Raw genomic sequence first — 27,522 nt, 5'->3', positions numbered from 1 at the left:
CCCCATTCGGGCTGCCATCCCCGCCAAAATCAGGGTAATTTCGATACGAAAAACAAAAAACTTAATTCTACCACAACAAAAAAAGTAAAAATAATAACCTTAATCATGCACAGAAGAAAACCAAGAAAATGCCACCAAGAAATAGCAAACCGAAAGAAAGTTGTGAATATCTAACTCTACACAACACACGCACTCCTTCACTCAAACAATTCCCAGCATGCACCAATCATTCCCAGCATGCAGAGAGAGAGAGAGAGAGAGAGAGACTCAGGGACGGGTAGTGAAACAGGGCTGCCCAATAAGCCCAACACTATTTAACATCTACATAATGAATAGGCAAAAACATTAGAAGAATCGGCAGCACCTGGTATCACCCTACACATCACTGAAATCAAGTGTCTGCTGTACGCAGATGACCTGGTGCTGCTGTCTCCCACTAAAGAGGGGTTACAGCAGCACCTAGATCGTCTCCACAGGTTCTGTCAGACCTGGGCTCTGACCGTTAACCTAAAACAATATATATATAATGATATTCCAAAAAAAAGGTCCGGAAATAATAAACAAATATAAATTCTATTTGGACACAGTTCTATTAGAACACACAAAAAACTACACATATCTAGGACTAAATATCAGCAACACAGGTAGCTTTCACATGGTTGTGAATGAGCTGAGAGACAAAGCAAGAAGAGCATTCTATGCCATTAAAAGGAACATCAAAATCAAAATTCCAATTAGAATCTGGCTCAAAAATGTTCAATCAGTTATAGAACCAATTGCTCTATATGGCAGTGAAATACGGGATCCAGTCTCTAATAATGAATTTACCAAATGGGACAAACATCCAATTGAAATACTGCATGCAGAGTTTTGCAAGACTGTATTGCAAGTGCAAAGAAAAACTCCAAATAAGGCATGTAGAGCAGAATTGGGCCAATACCCCCTCCTCATTCAAATAGAAAAAAGAGACATCACATTTTACAACCATCTAAAAACAAGTGACCCCAAAACATTCCATCACACAGCTCTACAATGTCAAGAGATGAAACAAGAGAAGAGTCCCCTCAGCCAGCTGGTTCTGAGGCTCAGTTCACTAACCCAAACCAACCCCATAACGACTCAGGACAGCAGTCAGCCAGCTGGTTCTGAGGCTCAGTTCACCAACCCAAACCAGCCCCATAGAGCCTCAGGACAACACTCAGCCAGCTGGTTCTGAGGCTCAGTTCACTAACCCAAACCAACCCCATAGAGCCTCAGGACAGCACTCAGCCAGCTGGTTCTGAGGCTCAGTTCACTAACCCAAACCAACCCCATAAAGCCTCAGGACAGAACTCAGCCAGCTGGTTCTGAGGCTCAGTTCACCAACCCAAACCAACCCCACAGAGCCTCAGGACAGCAGTCAGCCAGCTGGTTCTGAGGCTCAGTTCACCAACCCAAACCAACCCCATAGAGCCTCAGGACAGCAGTCAGCCAGCTGGTTCTGAGGCTCAGTTCACCAACCCAAACCAGCCCCATAGAGCCTCAGGACAACACTCAGCCAGCTGGTTCTGAGGCTCAGTTCACCAACCCAAACCAACCCCATAGAGCCTCAGGACAGCACTCAGCCAGCTGGTTCTGAGGCTCAGTTCACCAACCCAAACCAACCCCATAGAGCCTCAGGACAGCACTCAGCCAGCTGGTTCTGAGGCTCAGTTCACCAACCCAAACCAACCCCATAGAGCCTCAGGACAGCACACAGCCAGCTGGTTCTGAGGCTCAGTTCACCAACCCAAACCAACCCCACAGAGCCTCAGGACAACACTCAGCCAGCTGGTTCTGAGGCTCAGTTCACCAACCCAAACCAACCCCACAGAGCCTCAGGACAGCACTCAGCCAGCTGGTTCTGAGGCTCAGTTCACCAACCCAAACCAACCCCATAGAGCCTCAGGACAGCACTCAGCCAGCTGGTTCTGAGGCTCAGTTCACCAACCCAAACCAACCCCATAGAGCCTCAGGACAACACTCAGAAAATCTGGCCAAACCAAATCATCACAAAACAAAAATAAAAATATATCATATTTTAGAAAGTAAACTTCAATGCTATTTGTCTCTAAACAGACAGTACATGGTGGCAGACTATCTGACCACTGTGACTGATAGAAAACTGAGGAAAACACTGACTAGTTACAGACTCAGTGAGCACAGTCTGGCTATAGAGACTGGTCGTCACAGACAAATCTGGCTGCCCAGAGAGGACAGTCTGGCTATAGAGACTGGTCGTCACAGACAAATCTGGCTGCCCAGAGAGGACAGTCTGGCTATAGAGACTGGTCGTCACAGACAAATCTGGCTGCCCAGAGAGGACAGTCTGGCTATAGAGACCGGTCGTCACAGACCAACCTGGCTGCCCAGAGAGGACAGTCTGGCTATAGAGACCAGTCGTCAGAGACCAACCTGGCTGCCCAGAGAGGACAGTCTGGCTATAGAGAGAGACCAGTCGTCACAGACAAACCTGGCTGCTTAGAGAGGACAGTCTGGCTATAGAGACCGGTCGTCACAGACCAACCTGGCTGCCCAGAGAGGACAGGCTGGCTATAGAGACCGGTCGTCACAGACCAGCCTGGCTGCCCAGAGATGACAGTCTGGCTATAGAGACCAGTCGTCAGAGACCAACCTGGCTGCCCAGAGAGGACAGTCTGGCTATAGAGACCAGTCGTCACAGACAAACCTGGCTGCTTAGAGAGGACAGTCTGGCTATAGAGACCAGTCGTCACAGACAAACCTGGCTGCCCAGAGAGGACAGTCTGGCTATAGAGACCGGTCGTCACAGACAAACCTGGCTGCCCAGAGAGGACAGGCTGGCTATAGAGACCAGTCGTCACAGACAAACCTGGCTGCCCAGAGAGGACAGTCTGGCTATAGAGACCGGTCGTCACAGACAAACCTGGCTGCCCAGAGAGGACAGGCTGTGCTCACTCTGCTCCAGGGGAGAGGTAGAGACAGAGCTGCATTTCCTATTACACTGTGACAAATACTCAGACCTAAGAGAATAATTATTTCCCAAAATTATAATTCAATACAAAGAATTTGAAACTATAAAAGATGAAGAAAAAATCATATATTTATTGGGTGAAAAGCAAATATGTGCAGTTTTGGCAGCCAAATATGTGTCCTCCTGCCACAACCTGAGGGACAGCCAGTGAAAAGTGCAAAGTAATGTCGATAATATTTCCCATCTTGTTTTGTTTTGTCTTTCATACCAGGTCATGTGTCTTCTCAGTCATGTTGACACTGGTCTACTACCAGGTCATGTGTCTTCTCAGTCATGTTGACACTGGTCTAATACCACGTCATGTGTCTTCTCAGTCATGTTGACACTGGTCTACTACCATGTCATGTGTCTTCTCAGTCATGTTGACACTGGTCCACTACCAGGTCATGTGTCTTCTCAGTCATGTTGACACTGGTCTACTACCAGGTCATGTGTCTTCTCAGTCATGTTGACACTGGTCTACTACCAGGTCATGTGTCTTCTCAGTCATGCTGACACTGGTCTACTACCAGGTCATGTGTCTTCTCAGTCATGTTGAGACTGATCTACTACCAGGTCATGTGTCTTCTCAGTCATGCTGACACTGGTCTACTACCAGGTCATGTGTCTTCTCAGTCATGTTGAGACTGATCTACTACCACGTCATGTGTCTTCTCAGTCATGCTGACACTGGTCTACTACCAGGTCATGTGTCTTCTCCTTCATGCTGACACTGGTCTACTACCAGGTCATGTGTCTTCTCAGTCATGCTGACACTGGTCTACTACCAGGTCATGTGTCTTCTCAGTCATGCTAACACTGGTCTACTACCAGGTCATGTGTCTTCTCAGTCATGTTGACACTGGTCTACTACCATGTCATGTGTCTTCTCAGTCATGTTGACAGTGGTCTACTACCATGTCATGTGTCTTCTCAGTCATGTTGACACTGGTCTACTACCATGTCATGTGTCTTCTCAGTCATGTTGACACTGGTCTACTACCAGGTCATGGGTCTTCTCAGTCAGGTTGACACTAGTCTACTACCAGGTCATGTGTCTTCTCAGTCATGTTGACACTGGTCTAATACCACGTCATGTGTCTTCTCAGTCATGTTGACACTGGTCTACTACCAGGTCATGTGTCTTCTCAGTCATGTTGACACTGGTCTACTACCATGTCATGTGTCTTCTCAGTCATGTTGACACTGGTCTACTACCAGGTCATGTGTCTTCTCAGTCATGCTGACACGGGTCTACTACCAGGTCATGTGTCTTCTCAGTCATGTTGACACTGGTCTACTACCAGGTCATGTGTCTTCTCAGTCATGTTGACACTGGTCTACTACCAGGTCATGTGTCTTCTCAGTCATGTTGACACTGGTCTACTTCCATTGATTTAATGTATTGTTTTTCTCATTAATATTGTTGTTTTAGTTGTTGTTAATGGTAATGTCCACTACTACTATTATTATTGCTGTTGGTCCCACCATTTATTTATATATAAATATATATATATATATTTTATGTATAAATATTATTCTTCATTTTTTTTCGATATGTATACTTTGACAATGTAAGTGATAATGAACTTGAGAGAGAGAGACATGGAGATAAACATTTGTAATGTCTTTATTGTTTTGAAACTTCTGTATGTGTAATGTTTACTGTTAATTTTTATTGTTTATTTCACTTTATATATTCACTTTATATATTATCTACTTCACTTGTTTTGGCAATGTTAACACATGTTTCCCATGCCAATAAAGCCCTTGAATTGAATTGAATTGAATTGATAAAGAGAGAGAGAGATAGAGACATAGAGAGAGACAGACATAGAGATAAAGAGAGAGAGATAGAGACATAGAGAGAGAGACAGACATAGAGAGAGAGACAGACATAGAGAGACAAAGATAGAGACATAGAGAGACAGAGACAGAGAGAGACAGACATAGAGATAGACAGAGAGAGAGAGAGAGAGAGAGAGAGAGAGAGAGAGAGAGAGAGAGAGAGAGAAGAAGTATATGAATTTAAGGCCAAACAGGAATATGAGGGAGGGAGGGAGGGAGGGAGGGAGGGAGGGAGGGAGGGAGGGAGGGAGGGAGGGAGGGAGGGAGGGAGGGAGCGAGGGAGAAGCCCAGAGGTTAGTAAAGTACTCAAAGGAAACACCTGTTTCATATCAGAATTATTTATATTTGGCATCTCACTAGACAGTTATGATCATAAAGAGGTCAAGGGCATCTTCATCACTGGGAGAGGAGACATTTTCCCTCTGTTCCACTACAGCTAACTACTCTGGAGACCACTGGGAGAGGAGACACTTCCCCTCTGTTCCACTACAGCTAACTACTCTGGAGACCAATGGGAGAGGAGACATTTCCCCTCTGTTCCTTTCCCCTCTGTACCTGTATAACATCCCTCAGGCCCCTACTCCACTACCACATATCTACAACACACTAGGTGTGTGCCCTCAGGCCCCTACTCCACTACCACATATCTACAACACACTAAGTGTGTGCCCTCAGGCCCCTACTCCACTACCACATATCTACAACACACTAAGTGTGTGCCCTCAGGCCCCTACTCCACTACCACATATCTACAACACACTAAGTGTGTGTCCTCAGGCCCCTACTCCACTACCACATATCTACAACACACTAAGTGTGTGCCCTCAGGCCCCTACTCCACTACCACATATCTACAACACACTAAGTGTGTGCCCTCAGGCCCCTACTCCACTACCACATATCTACAACACACTAAGTGTGTGCCCTCAGGCCCCTACTCCACTACCACATATCTACAACACACTAGGTGTGTGCCCTCAGGCCCCTACTCCACTACCACATATCTACAACACACTAAGCGTGTGTCCTCAGGCCCCTACTCCACTACCACATATCTACAACACACTAAGTGTGTGCCCTCAGGCCCCTACTCCACTACCACATATCTACAACACACTAAGTGTGTGCCCTCAGGCCCTCAGGCCCCTACTCCACTACCACATATCTACAACACACTAAGTGTGTGCCCTCAGGCCCCTACTCCACTACCACATATCTACAACACACTAAGTGTGTGCCCTCAGGCCCCCACTCCACTACCACATATCTACAACACACTAAGTGTGTGCCCTCAGGCCCCTACTCCACTACCACATATCTACAACACACTAAGTGTGTGCCCTCAGGCCCCTACTCCACTACCACATATCTACAACACACTAAGTGTGTGCCCTCAGGCCCCTACTCCACTACCACATATCTACAACACACTAAGTGTGTGCCCTCAGGCCCCTACTCCACTACCACATATCTACAACACAACATCCATGTGCACGTGTGTATAGTGCGTATGTTGTCGTGTTCTCTAATTGTATTGCTTGCATCAGTTATCTGATGTGGAATAGAGTTCCATGTAGTCATGGCTCTATGTAGTACTGTGAAATAGAGTTCCATGTAGTCATGGCTCTATGTAGTACTGTGGAATAGAGTTCCATGTAGTCATGGCTCTATGTAGTACTGTGGAATAGAGTTCCATGTAGTCATGGCTCTATGTAGTACTGTGTGCCTCCCATAGTCTGTTCTGGACTCGGAGACTGTGAAGAGATCTCTGGTGGCATGGCTTGTGGGGTATGCACGGGTGTCTCAGCTGTGTGCCAGTAGTTTAGACAGACAGCTCAGTACATTCAGCTTGTCAACAACTCTCATAAATACAAGTAGTGATGAAGCCAATCTCTCCTCCACTTTGAGCCAGGAGAGATTGACATGCATATCATTAATGGTAGCTCGCTGTGTACATCCAAGGGTCAGCCATGCTGCCCTGTTCTGATCCAATTGCAAAAATATATATATATGTTTACATACCGGTTTACTCATCTCATATATACAGTTGAAGTTAGAAGTTTACATACACCTTTGCCAAATACATTTAAACTCAGTTTGTCGCAATTCCTGACATTTAATCCTAGTAAAAAGTCCCTGTCTTAGGTCAGTTAGGATCACCACTTTATTTTAAGAATGTGAAATGTTAGAATAATAGTACAGAGAATGGTTTATTTCAGCTTTTATTTATTTCATCACAATTCCAAGTGGGTCAGAAGTTCACATACACTCAATTAATATTTGATAGCATTGCCTTTAAATTGTTTAACCTGGGTCAAACATTTCGGGTAGCCTTCCACAAGCTTCCCAAAATAAGTTGGGTGAATTTTGGCCCATTCCTCCTGACAGAGCTGGTGTAACTGAGTCAGGTTTGTAGGCCTCCTTGCTCACACACACTTTTTCAGTTCTGCCCACAAATATTCTATAGGATTGAGGTCAGGGCTTTGTGATGGCCACTCCAATACATTGACTTTGTTGTCCTTAAGCCATTTTGCCACAACTTTGGAAGTATGCTTGGGGTCATTGTCCATTTGGAAGACCAATTTGGGACCAAGCTTTAACTTCCTGACTGATGTCATGAGTTAGGGGGGATTCAGGGGGAGGCAGGGAGGAGTAAGGGGGAGGCAGGGAGGAGTGGGGGGGGGGGGGGGGTAAGGGGGGAGTGAGGGGGGAGTCAGGGAGAGTTAGGGAGGAGTCAGGGGGAGTGAGGTGGGATTCAGGGGGAGTGAGGGGGGAGTCAGAGGGGAGTGAGGGGGAGGCAGGGGGAGTGAGGGGGGAGTCAGGGAGGAGAAAGGGGAGCCAGGGGGATTGAGGGGGGAGTCAGGGGGAGTGAGGGGAGGCAGGGGGGATTGAGGGAGGAGTCAGGGAGGAGTAAGGGGAGTCAGGGGGATTGAGGGGGATTGAGGGGGGAGTCAGGGGGAGTGAGGGGGAGGCAGGGGGGATTGAGGGAGGAGTCAGAGGGAGTGAGGGGGAGTCGGGAGTCAGGGGGAGTCGGGGGAATAAGGGGGGAGTCAGGGAGGAGTGAGGGGGAGTCAGGGGGAGACAGGGAGAGTCAGGAGGAGTCAGGAAGAGTCTTGGGGAGTCAGGGGGAGTGAGGTGGGATTCAGGGGGAGTCAGGGGGAGTCAGGGAGTGTCAGGGAGAGTCAGGGGGAGTCAGGGGGAGTCAGGGAGGAGTGAGGTGGGATTCAGGGGGAGTCAGGGGGAGTCAGGGAGGAGTGAGGTGGGATTCAGGGGGAGTCAGGGGGAGTCAGGGAGAGTCAGAGGGAGTCAGGGAGGAGTGAGGTGGGATTCAGGGGGAGTCAGAGAGGAGTGAGGGGGAGTCAGGGGGAGTCAGGGAGAGTCAGGGGGAGTCAGGGGGAGTGAGGAGGGATTCAGGGGGAGTCAGGGAGTGTCAGGGGGAGTCAGGGGGTCAGGGAGTGTCAGGGAGAGTCAGGGGGAGTCAGGGAGAGTCAGGGAGAGTCAGGGGGAGTCAGGGGGAGTCAGGAAGAGTCAGGGAGAGTTAGGGGGAGTCAGGGAGGAGTGAGGTGGGACTCAGGGGGAGTCAGGGGGAGTCAGGGAGGAGTGAGGGTGTGTCAGCGGGAGTCAGAGGGAGTCAGGGAGGAGTGAGGTAGGATTCTGGGGGAGTCAGGGAGGAGTGAGGGGGAGTCAGGGGGAGTCAGGGGGAGTCCGGGAGGAGTGAGGGGGAGTTAGGGAGGTGATCGTCAACTGTCTCTGACACAATACTTACTGTCACAAACTAAAGGCAGTCCTTTCCACACAGTTCTGAGAATCACATTCAGATTGGATTAAAGATGCGCTGTGGAAATGAAGCTAGGGTTTTACTCTGACTTTCATCTCTCTCTCCCACAGAGACCCAGCTGAACTATTTTCCTCTTTCAGTTAGATTAGTGATATTGTCTCCCGGTGTGCGAGAAGTGCTCCGGCGTCCCTAAGCAGACAAACACAGCCGGTGCTCCGGCGTCCCTAAGCAGACAAACACAGCCGGTGCTCCGGCGTCCCTAAGCAGACAAACACAGGCGGTGCTCCGGCGTCCCTAAGCAGACAAACACAGCCGGTGCTCCGGCGTCCCTAAGCAGACAAACACAGGCGGTGCTCCGGCGTCCCTAAGCAGACAAACAAAGGCGGTGCTCCGGCGTCCCTAAGCAGACAAACACAGGCGGTGCTCCGGCGTCCCTAAGCAGACAAACACAGGCGGTGCTCCGGCGTCCCTAAGCAGACAAACACAGGCGGTGCTCCGGCGTCCCTAAGCAGACAAACACAGGCGGTGCTCCGGCGTCCCTAAGCAGACAAACACAGGCGGTGCTCCGGCGTCCCTAAGCAGACAAACACAGGCGGTGCTCCGGCGTCCCTAAGCAGACAAACACGGGCGGTGCTCCGGCGTCCCTAAGCAGACAAACACGGCCGGTGCTCCGGCGTCCCTAAGCAGACAAACACGGCCGGTGCTCCGGCGTCCCTAAGCAGACAAACACGGCCGGTGCTCCGGCGTCCCTAAGCAGACAAACACGGCCGGTGCTCCGGCGTCCCTAAGCAGACAAACACAGGCGGTGCTCCGGCGTCCCTAAGCAGACAAACACGGCCGGTGCTCCGGCGTCCCTAAGCAGACAAACACGGCCGGTGCTCCGGCGTCCCTAAGCAGACAAACACAGGCGGTGCTCCGGCGTCCCTAAGCAGACAAACACGGCCGGTGCTCCGGCGTCCCTAAGCAGACAAACACGGCCGGTGCTCCGGCGTCCCTAAGCAGACAAACACAGGCGGTGCTCCGGCGTCCCTAAGCAGACAAACACGGCCGGTGCTCCGGCGTCCCTAAGCAGACAAACACGGCCGGTGCTCCGGCGTCCCTAAGCAGACAAACACAGGCGGTGCTCCGGCGTCCCTAAGCAGACAAACACAGGCGGTGCTCCGGCGTCCCTAAGCAGACAAACACAGGCGGTGCTCCGGCGTCCCTAAGCAGACAAACACGGGCGGTGCTCCGGCGTCCCTAAGCAGACAAACACAGGCGGTGCTCCGGCGTCCCTAAGCAGACAAACACAGGCGGTGCTCCGGCGTCCCTAAGCAGACCAACACGGGCGGTGCTCCGGCGTCCCTAAGCAGACAAACACAGGCGGTGCTCCGGCGTCCCTAAGCAGACAAACACGGGCGGTGCTCCGGCGTCCCTAAGCAGACAAACACAGGCGGTGCTCTGGCGTCCCTAAGCAGACAAACACGGGCGGTGCTCCGGCGTCCCTAAGCAGACAAACACAGGCGGTGCTCTGGCGTCCCTAAGCAGACAAACACAGGCGGTGCTCCGACATCCCTGAAGAGCCTCTTAAAGAAGAAGTTACAGGTCTCTGAGAGCCAGAAATCTTGCTTGTTTGTAGGTGACCAAATACTTATTTTCCACCAAAATTTGCAAATAAATTCATTAAAAATCCTACAATGTGATTTTCTGGATTTATTTTTCTCATTTTGTCTGTCATAGTTGAAGTGTACCTATGATGAAAATTACAGGCCTCTCTCATCTTTTTAAGTGAGAGAACTTGCACAATAGGTGGCTGACTAAATACTTTTTTGCCCCACTGTATATTATGCCATTGTGCTGTCTGTTGCAGCATGGACAGTACCATCAGATTTGTCACACTAACCTCAGACTCAGACTGTTCTGCATTCAAGTCAAAAGAGAAGCACATTTAGCTTCAATGAGTCATTGGGGGAGGAGAGGGTAGAGTATGGGGTCATCAGAGGTCAATGTTAAGGGTTAGTGATGTAAGGTTAGGGGTCAGGGGTTAAAGGTTACCTGCGTGGCGCTCCATCGTCATGAGGCTGGATGATGACCACCTTGACGGCGATGGAGGTTCTCAGCAGGTCGATCATCTGTTCGTGGGTCAGCGTTGCTACGGCAACCTTACAGATCTCTACCAATCGGCTACCCTGGCGAAGCCCCGCCTTCCAAGCGAACCCGAAGGCCTCAACGTCAGCCACGATGCCCTCGAAGTTGACGTGGAAACCCAGCTGGCACAGAGCGTTCCGACGCAGTGTCATCTCAGATGTCTCACAACCACGCGTCACTATCTGGAGAGAAGAAGAGAGAGAGTCAGTCCCCTGACTGGTCATGTTGCAGGACAATTGTTCATATCTGGATCAAAGGAAGAAGGAAGAGAACCACCTTGTAATTAATGGTAACAGTGGGTGAGATAGAGAAAGACACTAACACACTGAATAAATAGTTGAAACATAGAAAATCTCTTCCTGGGCTGATGTAGCATGTACACAAAGCAACACAGATACTTTGAACCATTCTGTATACATCTGGCCCTTCTTTGGACATTGTGTTAACCAGCCTCCAGACGAGGTTCAATGCCATACAACTCTGACTGGATGCAGTCTATCACAGTGCCATCCGTTTTGTCACCAAAGCCCCATTCACTACCCACCATTGCGACCTGTACGCTCTCATTGGTTGGCCCTCGCTTCATACTGGTCGCCAAACCCACTGGCTCCAGGTCATCTACAAGTCTCTGCTGGGTAAAGCCCCGCCTTATCTCAGCTCACTGGTCACCATAGCAGCACCCACCCGTAGCACGCACTCCAGCAGGTATATCTCACTGTTCACCCCAAAAGCCAATTCTTCCTTTGGCCGCCTTTCCTTCCAGTTCTCTGCTGCCAATGACTGGAACGAACTGCAAAAATCTCTGAAGCTGGAGATTCATATCTCCCTCAGAGCAGCTCACAGATCACTGTACCTGTACATAGCCCATCTGTAAACAGCCCATCTATCTACCTACCTCATCCCCATACTGGTATTTATTTATTTATCTTGCTCCTTTGCACCCCAGTATCTCTACTTGCACATTCATCTTCTGTACATCTACCATTCCAGTGTTTAATAGCTATATTGTAATTACTTCGCCACCATGGCCTATTTATTTCCTTAACTTACCTCATTTGCACTCACTGTATATAGACTTTTTGTTTTGTTTTGTTCTACTGTATTATTGACTGTATGTTTGTTTACTCCATGTGTAACTCTGTGTTGCTGTATGTGTCGAACTGCTTTGCTTTATCTTGGCCAGGTCGCTGTTGCAAATGAGAACTTGTTCTCAACTACCCTAATAAATGAATAAATGTAAAGAAATTGATTCAGACGGAAGAAAATAAGAGGTGCAACAGATATAGCCTCAGAGATGGAGAGAGAGGAGCACATTACAGAGCTAACAGATATAGCCTCAGAGATGGAGAGAGATGAGCACATTACAGAGCTAACAGATATAGCCTCAGAGATGGAGAGAGAGGATCACATTACAGAGCTAACAGATATAGCCTCAGAGATGGAGAGAGAGGAGCACATTACAGAGCTAACAGATATAGCCTCAGAGATGGAGAGAGAGGAGCACATTACAGAGCTAACAGATATAGCCTCAGAGATGGAGAGAGAGGATCACATTACAGAGCTAACAGATATAGCCTCAGAGATGGAGAGAGAGGAGCACATTACAGAGCTAACAGATATAGCCTCAGAGATGGAGAGAGAGGATCACATTACAGAGCTAACAGATATAGCCTCAGAGATGGAGAGAGAGGAGCACATTACAGAGCTAACAGATATAGCCTCAGAGATGGAGAGAGAGGAGCACATTACAGAGCTAACAGATATAGCCTCAGAGATGGAGAGAGAGGATCACATTACAGAGCTAACAGATATAGCCTCAGAGATGGAGAGAGAGGAGCACATTACAGAGCTAACAGATATAGCCTCAGAGATGGAGAGAGAGGAGCACATTACAGAGCTAACAGATATAGCCTCAGAGATGGAGAGAGAGGATCACATTACAGAGCTAACAGATATAGCCTCAGAGATGGAGAGAGAGGAGCACATTACAGAGCTAACAGATATAGCCTCAGAGATGGAGAGAGAGGAGCACATTACAGAGCTAACAGATATAGCCTCAGAGATGGAGAGAGAGGATCACATTACAGAGCTAACAGATATAGCCTCAGAGATGGAGAGAGAGGAGCACATTACAGAGCTAACATATATAGGCTCAGAGATGGAGAGAGAGCAGCACATTACAGAGCTAATAGATATAGCCTCAGAGATGGAGAGAGAGGAGCACATTACAGAGCTAACATATATAGGCTCAGAGATGGAGAGAGAGGAGCACATTACAGAGCTAATAGATATAGCCTCAGAGATGGAGAGAGAGGAGCACATTACAGAGCTAACAGATATAGCATCAGAGATGGAGAGAGAGGAGCACATTACAGAGCTAACAGATATAGCCTCAGAGATGGAGAGAGAGGAGCACATTACAGAGCTAACAGATATAGCCTCAGAGATGGAGAGAGAGGAGCACATTACAGAGCTAATAGATATAGCCTCAGAGATGGAGAGAGAGGAGCACATTACAGAGCTAACAGATATAGCCTCAGAGATGGAGAGAGAGGAGCACATTACAGAGCTAACATATATAGGCTCAGAGATGGAGAGAGAGCAGCACATTACAGAGCTAATAGATATAGCCTCAGAGATGGAGAGAGAGGAGCACATTACAGAGCTAACATATATAGGCTCAGAGATGGAGAGAGAGCAGCACATTACAGAGCTAATAGATATAGCCTCAGAGATGGAGAGAGAGGAGCACATTACAGAGCTAACAGATATAGCATCAGAGATGGAGAGAGAGGAGCACATTACAGAGCTAACAGATATAGCCTCAGAGATGGAGAGAAAGCAGCACATTACATAGCTAACAGATATAGCCTCAGAGAAGCACAACACAACAAGGTGAGTCTAAGTGAGCACAACTAGGTGAGTCTAAGTGAGCACAGCACAACAAGGTGAATCTAAGTGAGCACAACTAGGTGAGTCTAAGTGAGCACAGCACAACAAGGTGAGTCTAAGTGAGCACCACAAAACAAGGTGAGTCTAAGTGAGCACAACAAGGTGAGTCTAAGTGAACACAACAAGGTGAGTCTAAGTGAGCACAACACAACACGGTGAGTCTAAGTGAGCACAACACAACAAGGTGAGTCTAAGTGAGCACAACACACCAAGGTGACTCTAAGTGAGCACAACACAACATGGTGAGTCTAAGTGAGCACAGCACAACAAGGTGAGTCTAAGTGAGCACTACACAACACGGTGAGTCTAAGTGAGCACAACACACCAAGGTGAGTCTAAGTGAGCACAACAAGGTGAGTCTAAGTGAGCACAGCACAACAAGGTGAGTCTAAGTGAGCACAACACAACAAGGTGAGTCTAAGTGAGCACAACACACCAAGGTGAGTCTAAATGAGCACAACACAACATGGTGAGTCTAAGTGAGCACTACACAACAAGGTGAGTCTAAGTGAGCACTACACAACACGTTGAGTCTAAGTAAGCACAACACACCAAGGTGAGTCTAAGTGAGCACAACAAGGTGAGTCTAAGTGAGCACAGCACAACAAGGTGAGTCTAAGTGAGCACAACACAACAAGGTGAGTCTAAGTGAGCACAACACAACAAGGTGAGTCTAAGTGAGCACAACACAACATGGTGAGTCTAAGTGAGCACAGCACAACATTACAGAGCTAATAGATATAGCCTCAGAGATGGAGAGAGAGGAGCACATTACAGAGCTAACAGATATAGCCTCAGAGATGGAGAGAGAGGAGCACATTACAGAGCTAACATATATAGGCTCAGAGATGGAGAGAGAGCAGCACATTACAGAGCTAATAGATATAGCCTCAGAGATGGAGAGAGAGGAGCACATTACAGAGCTAACATATATAGGCTCAGAGATGGAGAGAGAGCAGCACATTACAGAGCTAATAGATATAGCCTCAGAGATGGAGAGAGAGGATCACATTACAGAGCTAACAGATATAGCCTCAGAGATGGAGAGAGAGGAGCACATTACAGAGCTAACAGATATAGCCTCAGAGATGGAGAGAGAGGAGCACATTACAGAGCTAACAGATATAGCCTCAGAGATGGAGAGAGAGGATCACATTACAGAGCTAACAGATATAGCCTCAGAGATGGAGAGAGAGGAGCACATTACAGAGCTAACATATATAGGCTCAGAGATGGAGAGAGAGCAGCACATTACAGAGCTAATAGATATAGCCTCAGAGATGGAGAGAGAGGAGCACATTACAGAGCTAACATATATAGGCTCAGAGATGGAGAGAGAGGAGCACATTACAGAGCTAATAGATATAGCCTCAGAGATGGAGAGAGAGGAGCACATTACAGAGCTAACAGATATAGCCTCAGAGATGGAGAGAGAGGAGCACATTACAGAGCTAACAGATATAGCCTCAGAGATGGAGAGAGAGGAGCACATTACAGAGCTAACAGATATAGCCTCAGAGATGGAGAGAGAGGAGCACATTACAGAGCTAATAGATATAGCCTCAGAGATGGAGAGAGAGGAGCACATTACAGAGCTAACAGATATAGCCTCAGAGATGGAGAGAGAGGAGCACATTACAGAGCTAACATATATAGGCTCAGAGATGGAGAGAGAGCAGCACATTACAGAGCTAATAGATATAGCCTCAGAGATGGAGAGAGAGGAGCACATTACAGAGCTAACATATATAGGCTCAGAGATGGAGAGAGAGCAGCACATTACAGAGCTAATAGATATAGCCTCAGAGATGGAGAGAGAGGAGCACATTACAGAGCTAACAGATATAGCCTCAGAGATGGAGAGAGAGGAGCACATTACAGAGCTAACAGATATAGCCTCAGAGATGGAGAGAAAGCAGCACATTACATAGCTAACAGATATAGCCTCAGAGAAGCACAACACAACAAGGTGAGTCTAAGTGAGCACAACTAGGTGAGTCTAAGTGAGCACAGCACAACAAGGTGAGTCTAAGTGAGCACCACAAAACAAGGTGAGTCTAAGTGAGCACAACAAGGTGAGTCTAAGTGAACACAACAAGGTGAGTCTAAGTGAGCACAACACAACACGGTGAGTCTAAGTGAGCACAACACAACAAGGTGAGTCTAAGTGAGCACAACACACCAAGGTGACTCTAAGTGAGCACAACACAACATGGTGAGTCTAAGTGAGCACAGCACAACAAGGTGAGTCTAAGTGAGCACTACACAACACGGTGAGTCTAAGTGAGCACAACACACCAAGGTGAGTCTAAGTGAGCACAACAAGGTGAGTCTAAGTGAGCACAGCACAACAAGGTGAGTCTAAGTGAGCACAACACAACAAGGTGAGTCTAAGTGAGCACAACACACCAAGGTGAGTCTAAATGAGCACAACACAACATGGTGAGTCTAAGTGAGCACTACACAACAAGGTGAGTCTAAGTGAGCACTACACAACACGTTGAGTCTAAGTAAGCACAACACACCAAGGTGAGTCTAAGTGAGCACAACAAGGTGAGTCTAAGTGAGCACAGCACAACAAGGTGAGTCTAAGTGAGCACAACACAACAAGGTGAGTCTAAGTGAGCACAACACAACAAGGTGAGTCTAAGTGAGCACAACACAACATGGTGAGTCTAAGTGAGCACAGCACAACAAGGTGAGTCTAAGTGAGCACAGCACAACAAGGTGAATCTAAGTGAGCACAACTAGGTGAGTCTAAGTGAGCACAGCACAGCAAGGTGAGTCTAAGTGAGCACAACACAACAAGGTGAGTCTAATTGAGCACAGCAGAACAAGGTGAGTCTAAGTGAACACAACACAACATGGTGAGTCTAAGTGAGCACAGCACAACAAGGTGAGTCTAAGTGAGCACTACACAACACGTTGAGTCTAAGTAAGCACAACACACCAAGGTGAGTCTAAGTGAGCACAACAAGGTGAGTCTAAGTGAGCACAGCACAACAAGGTGAGTCTAAGTGAGCACAGCACAACAAGGTGAATCTAAGTGAGCACAACTAGGTGAGTCTAAGTGAGCACAGCACAACAAGGTGAGTCTAAGTGAGCACAACACAACACGGTGAGTCTAAGTGAGCACTACACAACAAGGTGAGTCTAAGTGAGCACAACAAAACAAGGTGAGTTTAAGTGAGCACAACAAGGTGAGTCTAAGTGAGCACAACAAGGTGAGTCTAAGTGAACACAACAAGGTGAGTCTAAGTGAGCACTACACAACACGGTGAGTCTAAGTGAGCACAACACACCAAGGTGAGTCTTAGTGAGCACAACAAGGTGAGTCTAAGTGAGCACATCACAACAAGGTGAGTCTAAGTGAGCACAACACAACAAGGTGAGTCTAAGTGAGCACAACACAACAAGGTGAGTCTAAGTGAGCACAGCACAACAAGGTGAGTCTAAGTGAGCACAGCGCAACAAGGTGAGTCTAAGTGAGCACAACACAACAAGGTGAGTCTAAGTGAGCACAGCACAACAAGGTGAGTCTAAGTGAGCACAACACAACATGGTGAGTCTAAGTGAGCACAGTACAACAAGGTGAGTCTAAGTGAGCACTACACAACACGGTGAGTCTAAGTGAGCACAACACACCAAGGTGAGTCTAAGTGAGCACAACAAGGTGAGTCTAAGTGAGCACAGCACAACAAGGTGAGTCTAAGTGAGCACAGCACAACAAGGTGAGTCTAAGTGAGCACAACACAACAAGGTGAGTCTAAGTGAGCACAACACAACAAGTTGAGTCTAAGTGAGCACAGCACAACAAGGTGAGTCTAAGTGAGCACAGCACAACAAGGTCAGTCTAAGTGAGCACAACTAGGTGAGTCTAAGTGAGCACAACAAGGTGAGTCTAAGTGAGCACAGCACAACAAGGTGCGTCTAAGTGAGCACAACACAACACGGTGAGTCTAAGTGAGCACAACACAACAAGGTGAGTCTAAGTGAGCACTACACAACACGGTGAGTCTAAGTGAGCACAACACAACAAGGTGAGTCTAAGTGAGCACAACACAACAAGGTGAGTCTAAGTGAGCACTACACAACATGTTGAGTCTAAGTAAGCACAACAAACCAAGGTGAGTCTAAGTGAGCACAACAAGGTGAGTCTAAGTGAGCACAGCACAACAAGGTGAGTCTAAGTGAGCACAACACTACAAGGTGAGTCTAAGTGAGCACAGCACAACAAGGTGAGTCTAAGTGAGCACAACACAACATGGTGAGTCTAAGTGAGCACAGCACAACAAGGTGAGTCTAAGTGAGCACTACACAACCCGGTGAGTCTAAGTGAGCACAACACACCAAGGTGAGTCTAAGTGAGCACAACAAGGTGAGTCTAAGTGAGCACAGCACAACAAGGTGAGTCTAAGTGAGCACAGCCCAACAAGGTGAGTCTAAGTGAGCACAACACAACAAGGTGAGTCTAAGTGAGCACAACACAACAAGGTGAGTCTAAGTGAGCACAGCACAACAAGGTGAGTCTAAGTGAGCACAGCACAACAAGGTCAGTCTAAGTGAGCACAACTAGGTGAGTCTAAGTGAGCACAACAAGGTGAGTCTAAGTGAGCACTCCACAACAAGGTGAGTCTAAGTGACCACAACACAACACGGTGAGTCTAAGTGAGCACAACACAACAAGGTGAGTCTAAGTGAGCACAACACAACAAGGTGAGTCTAAGTGAGCACAGCACAACAAGGTCAGTCTAAGTGAGCACAACTAGGTGAGTCTAAGTGAGCACAACAAGGTGAGTCTAAGTGAGCACAGCACAACAAGGTGAGTCTAAGTGACCACAACACAACACGGTGAGTCTAAATGAGCACAACAAGGTGAGTCTAAGTGAGCACAACATACCAAGGTGAGTCTAAGTGAGCACAACAAGGTGAGTCTAAGTGAGCACCACATACCAAGGTGAGTCTAAGTGAGCACAACAAGGTGAGTCTAAGTGAGCACAGCACAACAAGGTGAGTCTAAGTGAGCACAACACAACAAGGTGAGTCAGAAAATATATTGTATGCTGCTGCATAAATTAGGTAATATGCCAGGGAGATACGGTGCCTTCGGAAATTATTCAGACCCCTTGATAATTCCATGAGTTGTTGAATAACTGGAAATGGAACGGAGCTCCATGTGATCATGGCTCTGTATAAATCTGTGAAGGTAGTTCCATGTGATCATGGCTCTATATAAATCTGTGAAGGTAGTTCCATGTGATCATGGCTCTATATAAATCTGTGAAGGAAGTTCCATGTGATCATGGCTCTGTATAAATCTGTGAAGGTAGTTCCATGTGATCATGGCTCTGTATAAATCTGTGAATGTAGTTCCATGTGATCATGGCTCTGTATTCATCTGTGAAGGTAGTTTCATGTGATCATGGCTCTGTATACATCTGTGAAGGTAGTTCCATGCGATCATGGCTCTGTATAAATCTGTGAAGGTAGTTCCATGTGATCATGGCTCTATATACATCTGTGAAGGGAGTTCCATGTGATCATGGCCCTATAGAAATCTGTGAAGATAGTTCCATGCGATCATGGCTCTGTATACATCTGTGAAGGTAGTTCCATGTGATCATGGCTCTATATAAATCTGTGAAGGTAGTTTCATGTGATCATGGCTCTATTTAAATCTGAAGGGAGCTCCATGTGATCATGGCTCTATATAAAACTGTGAAGGGAGTTCCATGTGATCATGGCTCTATATACATCTGTGAAGGGAGTTCCATGTGATCATGGCTCTATATAAATCTGTGAAGGGAGTTCCATGTGATCATGGTTCTGTATAAAACTGTGAAGGGAGTTCCGTGTGATCATGGCTCTATATAAAACTGTGAAGGGAGTTCCATGTGATCATGGCTCTATATAAATCTGTGAAGGGAGTTCCATGTGATCATGGCTCTATATAAATCTGTGAAGGGAGCTCCATGCGATCATGGTTCTGTATAAAACTGTGAAGGGAGTTCCATGCGATCAATAGGGTTTTAGTCAGCTTCACTGCTGAACCGTAATAATCAACACTAACCAATACGATAGGGTTTTAGCCAGCTTCACTGCTGGACCGTAATACTCAACACTAACCAATACAATAGGGTTTTAGCCAGCTTCACTGCTGAACCGTAATAATCAACACTAACCAATACAATAGGGTTTTACCCAGCTTCACTGCTGAACCGTAATAATCAACACTAACGTATACAATAGGGTTTTAGCCAGCTTCACTGCTGAACCGTAATACTCAACACTAACCAATACAATAGGGTTTTAGCCAGCCTCACTGCTGAACCGTAATAATCAACCCTAACCAATACAATAGGGTTTTAGCCAGCTTCACTGCTGAACCGTAATAATCAACCCTAACCAATACAATAGGGTTTTAGCCAGCTTCACTGCTGAACCGTAATACTCAACACTAACCAACATAATAGTGTTTTAGCCAGCCTCACTGCTGAACCGTAATACTCAACACTAACCAATACAATAGGGTTTTAGCCAGCTTCACTGCTGAACCGTAATACTCAAGACTAACCAATACAATAGGGTTTTAGCCAGCTTCACTGCTGAACCGTAAAATTCAACACTAACCAATACAATAGGGTTTTAGCCAGCTTCACTGCTGAACCGTAATACTCAACACTAACCAATACAATAGGGTTTTAGCCAGCTTCACTGCTGAACCATAATACTCAACACTAACCAATACAATAGGGTTTTTGCCAGCTTCACTGCTGAACCGTAATACTCAACACTAACCAATACAATGGGGTTTTAGCCAGCTTCACTGCTGAACCGTAATAATCAACACTAACCAATACAATAGGGTTTTAGCCAGCTTCACTGCTGAAGACATCTTAACTTTTTTTGAATGAACTCAGTTCGACTTTCAACTTACTCTTTGTTGTAATAGTAGAATGCACAAGGTGCAACTACGAAATTGCATAGTGCATCACTTGCCATATTAGTCATTGCATACCTTAGATATGTATATCTTGTTAGTCATTGCAGACCTTAGATATTTATATCTTGTTAGTCATTGCAGACCTTAGATATGTATATCTTGTTAGTCATTGCAGACCTTAGATATTTATATCTTGTTAGTCATTGCAGACCTTAGATATTGAAGCCGACAGAGGTCGTCGCCTCCCTTCTACTCCTTAGGAAACTATGCAGTATTTTGTTATGTATGTATTATTTCTTACATTGTTAGAAATCTTAAGTGTTATTACATACAGCAGGGAAGGACTTAGATTTGTGTCTATTAGGTAGTTATTGTGGAATTGTTACATAGATATTAGATATTACTGCACTGTCAGAACTAGAAGCACAAGCATTTGGCTCCACTGTCGCTCAGATACTCTATGAACACACATAAGACATGGCCAAATGTGTAGAATTGCAGGAAATTCGTTTTTTTTAAATCGCAAATAAATTCTCTGCCAAATGGCAAAAGGTTGTGGAAATGAGCTATAAACCTGCAAAATGGTCTCTGCCACCAACAAGAGGGGGTTGAACAGTTTGCGTCATGGACAATGCTTGTTCCCAATGATGAACGCGGGCATGAGTGGAAAAGCACTGCTCTACAGGGTTAGGGAACTGAACTAATGGAGTGGTCTGTTATGATAAACTGAACTAAAGGAGTGGTCTGTTATGATAAACTGAACTAATGGAGTGGTATGTTATGATAAACTGAACTAATGGAGTGGTCTGTTATGATAAACTGATGGAGTGGTCTGTTATGATAAACTGAACTAAAGGAGTGGTATGTTATGATAAACTGAACTAATGGAGTGGTATGTTATGATAAACTGAACTAATGGAGTGGTCTGTTATGATAAACTGATGGAGTGGTCTGTTATGATAAACTGAACTAAAGGAGTGGTATGTTCCTGTTATGACAAACTGAACTAATGTAGTGGTCTGTTATGATAAACTGAACTAATGGAGTGGTCTGTTATGATAAACTGAACTAATGGAGTGGTCTGTTATGATAAACTGATGGAGTGGTCTGTTATGATAAACTGAACTAAAGGAGTGGTATGTTATGATAAACTGAACTAATGGAGTGGTATGTTCCTGTTATGACAAACTGAACTAATGGAGTGGTCTGTTATGATAAACTGAACTAATGGAGTGGTCTGTTATGATAAACTGATGGAGTGGTCTGTTATGATAAACTGAACTAATGGAGTGGTATGTTATGATAAACTGAACTAAAGGAGTGGTATGTTATGATAAACTGAACTAATGGAGTGGTATGTTCCTGTTATGACAAACTGAACTAATGGAGTGGTCTGTTATGATAAACTGAACTAAAGGAGTGGTCTGTTATGATAAACTGAACTAATGGCGTGGTCTGTTATGATAAACTGAACTAATGGAGTGGTCTGTTATGATAAACTGAACTAATGGAGTGGTCTGTTATGATAAACTTAACTAATGGAGTGGTCTGTTCCTGTTTGTTTCTCCTCCACTCACTGATTGCAGCTCAATGTGAGATAGTAGACTGAGCACTTTAGCAGCCACAATAACACTCCCCCTAAAACGGTCTGAGGTTTCAGAGGCTGAGAGCCACACCCACTCCAACCTGCCTGAATCACTCTGCAGATTAGTGGGGTCTAGTGGGTCAAACTATCCTGCTGACAATCCAAACAGAGAGAGCATGTAGGTCTGCTCTGCTGGGATTAGTAGGAACACAGCTGATTGACTGACTCAGGTGAATATAGTTGTTTATACAAACTCAGCCACCCCTGGTTGTTTTGTTTACCTACAATCTAAACAATCCCTCTGGGTGGCTAGTGTGTCAATGTAGTGCAGACTAGTGCGACACAGGATGGGCTGAACCACTAGTTCATCAAAAGCTGGGCTGAACCACTAGTTCATCAGGGGCTAAACCACTAGTTTATCAAGAACTGGGCTGAACCACAAGTTTATCAAGAACTGGGCTGAAACACTAGATCATCAAGAGCAGCGCTGAAACCTTAGTTCATCAGGGGCTGAACCACTAGTTCATCAAGAGATGAGCTTAACTATTTGTTCATCAAGAGATGAGCTTAACTATTTGTTCATCAAGAGCTGGGCTGAAACACTATTTTATCAAGAGCTGGGCTGAACCACTAGTTTATCAAGAGATGGGCTGAACCACTAGTTCATCAGGGGATGGGCTGAACTATTAGTTTATCAAGAGATGGGCTGAACTATTAGTTCATCAAGAGATGGGCTGAACCACTAGTTTATCAAGAGCTGGGCTGAAACACTAGTTTATCAAGAGCTGGTTTGAACCACTAGTTTTTCAAGAGATGAGCTGAACTATTAGTTCATCAAGAGATGGGCTGAACTATTAGTTTATCAAGAGATGGGCTGAACTATTAGTTTATCAAGAGCTGGGCTGAAACACTAGTTTATCAGGGGCTAAACCCCTAGTTCATCAGAGGCTCAACCACTAGTTCATCAAGAGCTGGACTGAACCACTAGTTCATTAAAACTAGTTAGGGATAGGTGGGATGCAAATGTCTCAACTGGCCAATTGCCAGGGAAAATGCAGAGTGCCAGATTCAAATAAAATACTATGAAATTCAAACTTTCATTAAATCACATGTAAGATACTCAATTAAAGCTACACTCGTTGTGAATCCAGACAACATGTCAGATTTTAAAATTGCTTTTCGGTGAAAGCATAAGAAGCTATTATCTGATGATAGCACCAGCAGTAAACAAAGGGGTTAGCATATTTCAACCCTGCAGGCGCTACACAAAACACTGAAATAAAATATAAAACATACATTACCTTTGACAAGCTTCTTTTGTTGGCACTCCAATATGTCCAATAAACATCACAATTGGTCCTTTTGTTCGATTAATTCCGTCCATATATATCCACAATGTCCATTTATAAAGCGCGTTTGATCCAGAAAAAAACAGCTTACAAAAAAACGCAACGTCACTAGAAAATATTTCAAAAGTTGCCTATAAACTTTGCCAACATATTTCACACTACTTTTATAATACAACTTTAGGTATTTTTAAACTTTAATAATCAATCAAATTGTAGACGGGGAAATCTGTGTTCAATACAGGAACGAAAACAAACCAGCGCCACTTTTCACATCTTGCGCAACTCACGAAAGTGCACCCATTTCCTAGTTGGCCTACTTCTTCATTGCACAAAGGAATAACCTCAACCAAATTCCAAAGACTGGTGACATCCAGTGGAAGCGGTAGGAACTGAAAACAGGTTCCTAAGAAATATCCCTGGGCAATGACATGTCAGGGAACAGAGAGAGGAAAAAAAACAGTTCTGAACAGTTAGTCCTCGGGGTTTTGCCTGCTACATAAGTTCTGTTATACTCAGACATCATTCAAACAGTTTTAGAAACTTCAGAGAGTTTTCTATCCAAATCTATGAATAATATGCATATCTTATATTCCTGGCATGAGTAGCAGGAAGTTGAAATTGGGCACGCTATTTATCCAAAAGTGAAAATTCTGCCCCCTAGCCCCAAGAGGGGCTGGGCTGAACCACTAGTTGATTAAGGGCTGGGCTGAACCACGAGTACATCAGTGCATCAAGGTCTGGGTGATGCATGATGGTTCTGAGCCAAATGTATAGTCAGTAGGTTAAAGGGAGATAGCTGCTGAGGAAACTATTCTATATGAGTTGGAACAACTGCTATTCAGGATCAATTCAAATGTCCTTCAATTAGTTGTTCATAGGTTGTAAATGTCTCAGACTGGGTTAGAGTTAGGCTTGTAAATGTCTTACACTGGGTTAGGGTTAGGTTTGTAAATGTCTCAGACTGGGTTAGGGTTAGGTTTGTAAATGTCTCATACTGGGTTAGGGTTAGGCTTGTAAATGTCTCAGACTGGTTTAGAGTTAGGTTTGTAAATGTCTCAGACTGGGTTAGGGTTAGGTTTGTAAATGTCTCAGACTGGGTTAGGGTTAGGCTTGTAAATGTCGCAGATTGGTTTAGGGTTAGGTTTGTAATTGTCTCAGACTGGGTTAGGGTTAAGGTTTGTAAATGTCTTACACTGGGTTAGGGTTAGGTTTGTAAATGTCTCAGACTGGGTTAGGGTTTGTAATTGTCGCAGAGGGTTAGGGTTAGGCTTGTAAATGTCTCAGAGGGTTAGGGTTAGGCTTGTAAATGTCTCAGAGGGTTAGGGTTAGGGATTATAAAAGACTGTAGACGATGGTAGAGGACTATAGAGGACGATACAGGATGGATCAGAGGACTATATAGGACTATAGAGGACTGTAGAGGAGTATAGAGGCTTTTAGAGGACTATAGAGTACTATATATGAGTATAGAGGCTTTTAGAGGACTATAGAGTACTATATATGAGTATAGAGGCTTTTAGAGGACTATAGAGGACTATAGAGGAGTATAGAGGCTTATAGAGGACTATAGAGGACTATAGAGGATGTATCAGGGGACTATATAGGACTATATAGGATTGTAATTTACTATATAAGACTGTAGAGGATGGTAGAGGACTATATAGGACTATATAGAACTGTAGAGTAATATATAGAGGACCATAGAGGGCCTTAGAGGATGGATCAGGAGACTATAGAGGACTATATAAAAGATTTCTCAAAGGACTATAGAGGACTGTAGAGGATGGATGAAATTACTATAGAGGCTTGTAGAGGCCTATAGAGGACTGTAGAGGAGTATAGAGGCATTTAGTGGACTTTAGATGAGTATAGAGGCTTATAGAGGACTGTAGTAGACTATATATGAGTATAGAGGCTTATAGAGGACTGTAGAGGACTGTATATGAGCATAGCGGCTTATAGAGGACTTTAGAGGACTATAGAGGATGGATCAGGGGACTATATAGGAATGTAAAACACTACAGAGGATGGATTAGGGGACTATAGAGGACTGTAGAACAGTATAGATGATGGATCAGAGGACTATAGAGGACTGTACTTGATGGATCAGATTACTATAGGGGATGGATCAGAGGACTATAAAGGACTTAGAGGACTATAAAACCTATAGAGGACAGTAGAGGGCCATAGAGGACTGTGAATGATGGATCAGATAACTACAAATGGATTGTAGAGGACATTTAGAGGAATATAGAAGGTTATAGAGGAGTATAGAGGACTATAGAATACTATAGAGGATTAGTGAGGGCTGTAGAGGAATGTAGAGGACTGTAGAGGACAAGAGAGGGCTATATAGGACTCAAATGACTATAGATTGCTGAAACAAGAACACGGGTACTCACAGGTCCAACGGCCACATATATACAGGCACATATATCCATTATCCTATAGAGGACAATAGAGGACTAAAGAGGACAATAGAGGACTAAAGATGACTGTAGAGGACTGTAGAGGACAATAGAGGACTATAGAGGAATATAGAGGATTATAGAGGACTGTAGAGGACAATCGAAGACTATAGAGGATTGAAGAGGACTGAAGAGGACTGAAGAGGACAATAGAGGACAATAGAGGACAATAGAGGATTATAGAGGACTGTAGAGGACAATAGAGTACAATAGAGGAAAATAGAGGATTATAGAGGACTGTAGAGGACAATAGAGGACAATAGAGGACAATAGAGGATTATAGAGAACTGTAGAGGACAATAGAGGATGATAGAGGACTGTAGAGGACAATAGAGGATAATAGAGGACTGTGGAGGACAAAAGAGGACAACAAAGGACTATAGAGGATTATAGAGGACTGTAGAGGACAATCGAAGACTATAGAGGACTATAGAGGATTGAAGAGGACTGAAGAGGACTGAAGAGGACAATAGAGGACAATAGAGGACAATAGAGGACTATAGAGGACTGTAGAGGACAATAGAGGACAATAGAGGACAATAGAGGATTATAGATGACTGTAGAGGACTGTAGAGGACAATAGAGGGCTATAGAGGATTATAGAGGACTGTAGAGGACTGTAGAGGACAATCGAAGACTATAGAGGACTATAGAGGATTGAAGAGGACTGAAGAGGACAATAGAGGACAATAGAGGATTATAGAGGACTGTAGAGGACAATAGAGGACAATAGAGGACAATAGAGGATCATAGAGGACTGTAGAGGACAATAGAGGACAATAGAGGACAATAGAGGATTATAGAGGACTGTAGAGGACAATAGAGGACAATAGAGGACTATAGAGGACTGTAGAGGACAATAGAGGACAATAGAGGACAATAGAGGATTATAGAGGACTGTAGAGGACAATAGAGGACAATAGAGGATGATAGAGGACTGTAGAGGACAATAGAGGACTATGGAGGACAAAAGAGGACAACAAAGGACTATAGAGGACAATAGAGGACTGTAGAGGACAATCGAAGACTATAGAGGACTATAGAGGATTAAAGAGGACTGAAGAGGACTGAAGAGGACAATAGAGGACAATAGAGGACAATAGAGAATTATAGAGGACTGTAGAGGACAATAGAGGACTGTAGAGGACAATAGAGGACAATAGAGGACAATAGAGGATTATAGAGGACTGTATAGGACAATAGAGGACAATAGAGGACAATAGAGGATTATAGAGGACTGTAGAGGACAATAGAGGACAATAGAGGACAATAGAGGATTATAGAGGACTGTAGAGGACAATCGATGACAATAGAGGATTATAGAGGACTGTAGAGGACAATAGAGGACAAAAGAGAACAATAGAGGATTATAGCGGACTGTAGAGGACAATAGAGGATTATAGAGGACTGTAGAGGACAATAGAGGACAATAGAGGACAATAGAGGATTATAGAGGACTGTA

At 45.4% G+C, this 27,522-nt stretch overlaps 1 protein-coding gene across 1 annotated transcript in view; it reads right to left on the bottom strand.

The window, feature by feature from the left end:
* Positions 1 to 27,522, bottom strand: part of LOC139367853 (signal induced proliferation associated 1 like 2) — a 306,546-nt gene that overhangs the window by 106,755 nt on the left and 172,269 nt on the right. The window contains exon 12 of the mRNA XM_071106185.1: positions 10,671 to 10,945. Coding sequence (XP_070962286.1) covers positions 10,671 to 10,945 — 275 coding nt within the window. The remainder of the gene's footprint in view (positions 1 to 10,670; positions 10,946 to 27,522) is intronic.

The sequence above is a fragment of the Oncorhynchus clarkii genome, chromosome 16 (genome assembly GCF_045791955.1).
Source record: "Oncorhynchus clarkii lewisi isolate Uvic-CL-2024 chromosome 16, UVic_Ocla_1.0, whole genome shotgun sequence".
In the NCBI taxonomy this organism is placed as follows: domain Eukaryota; kingdom Metazoa; phylum Chordata; class Actinopteri; order Salmoniformes; family Salmonidae; genus Oncorhynchus; species Oncorhynchus clarkii.
The sequence above is the reverse complement of the archived record's forward strand: the minus strand, read 5'-3'. Positions and strand labels throughout refer to the sequence as shown.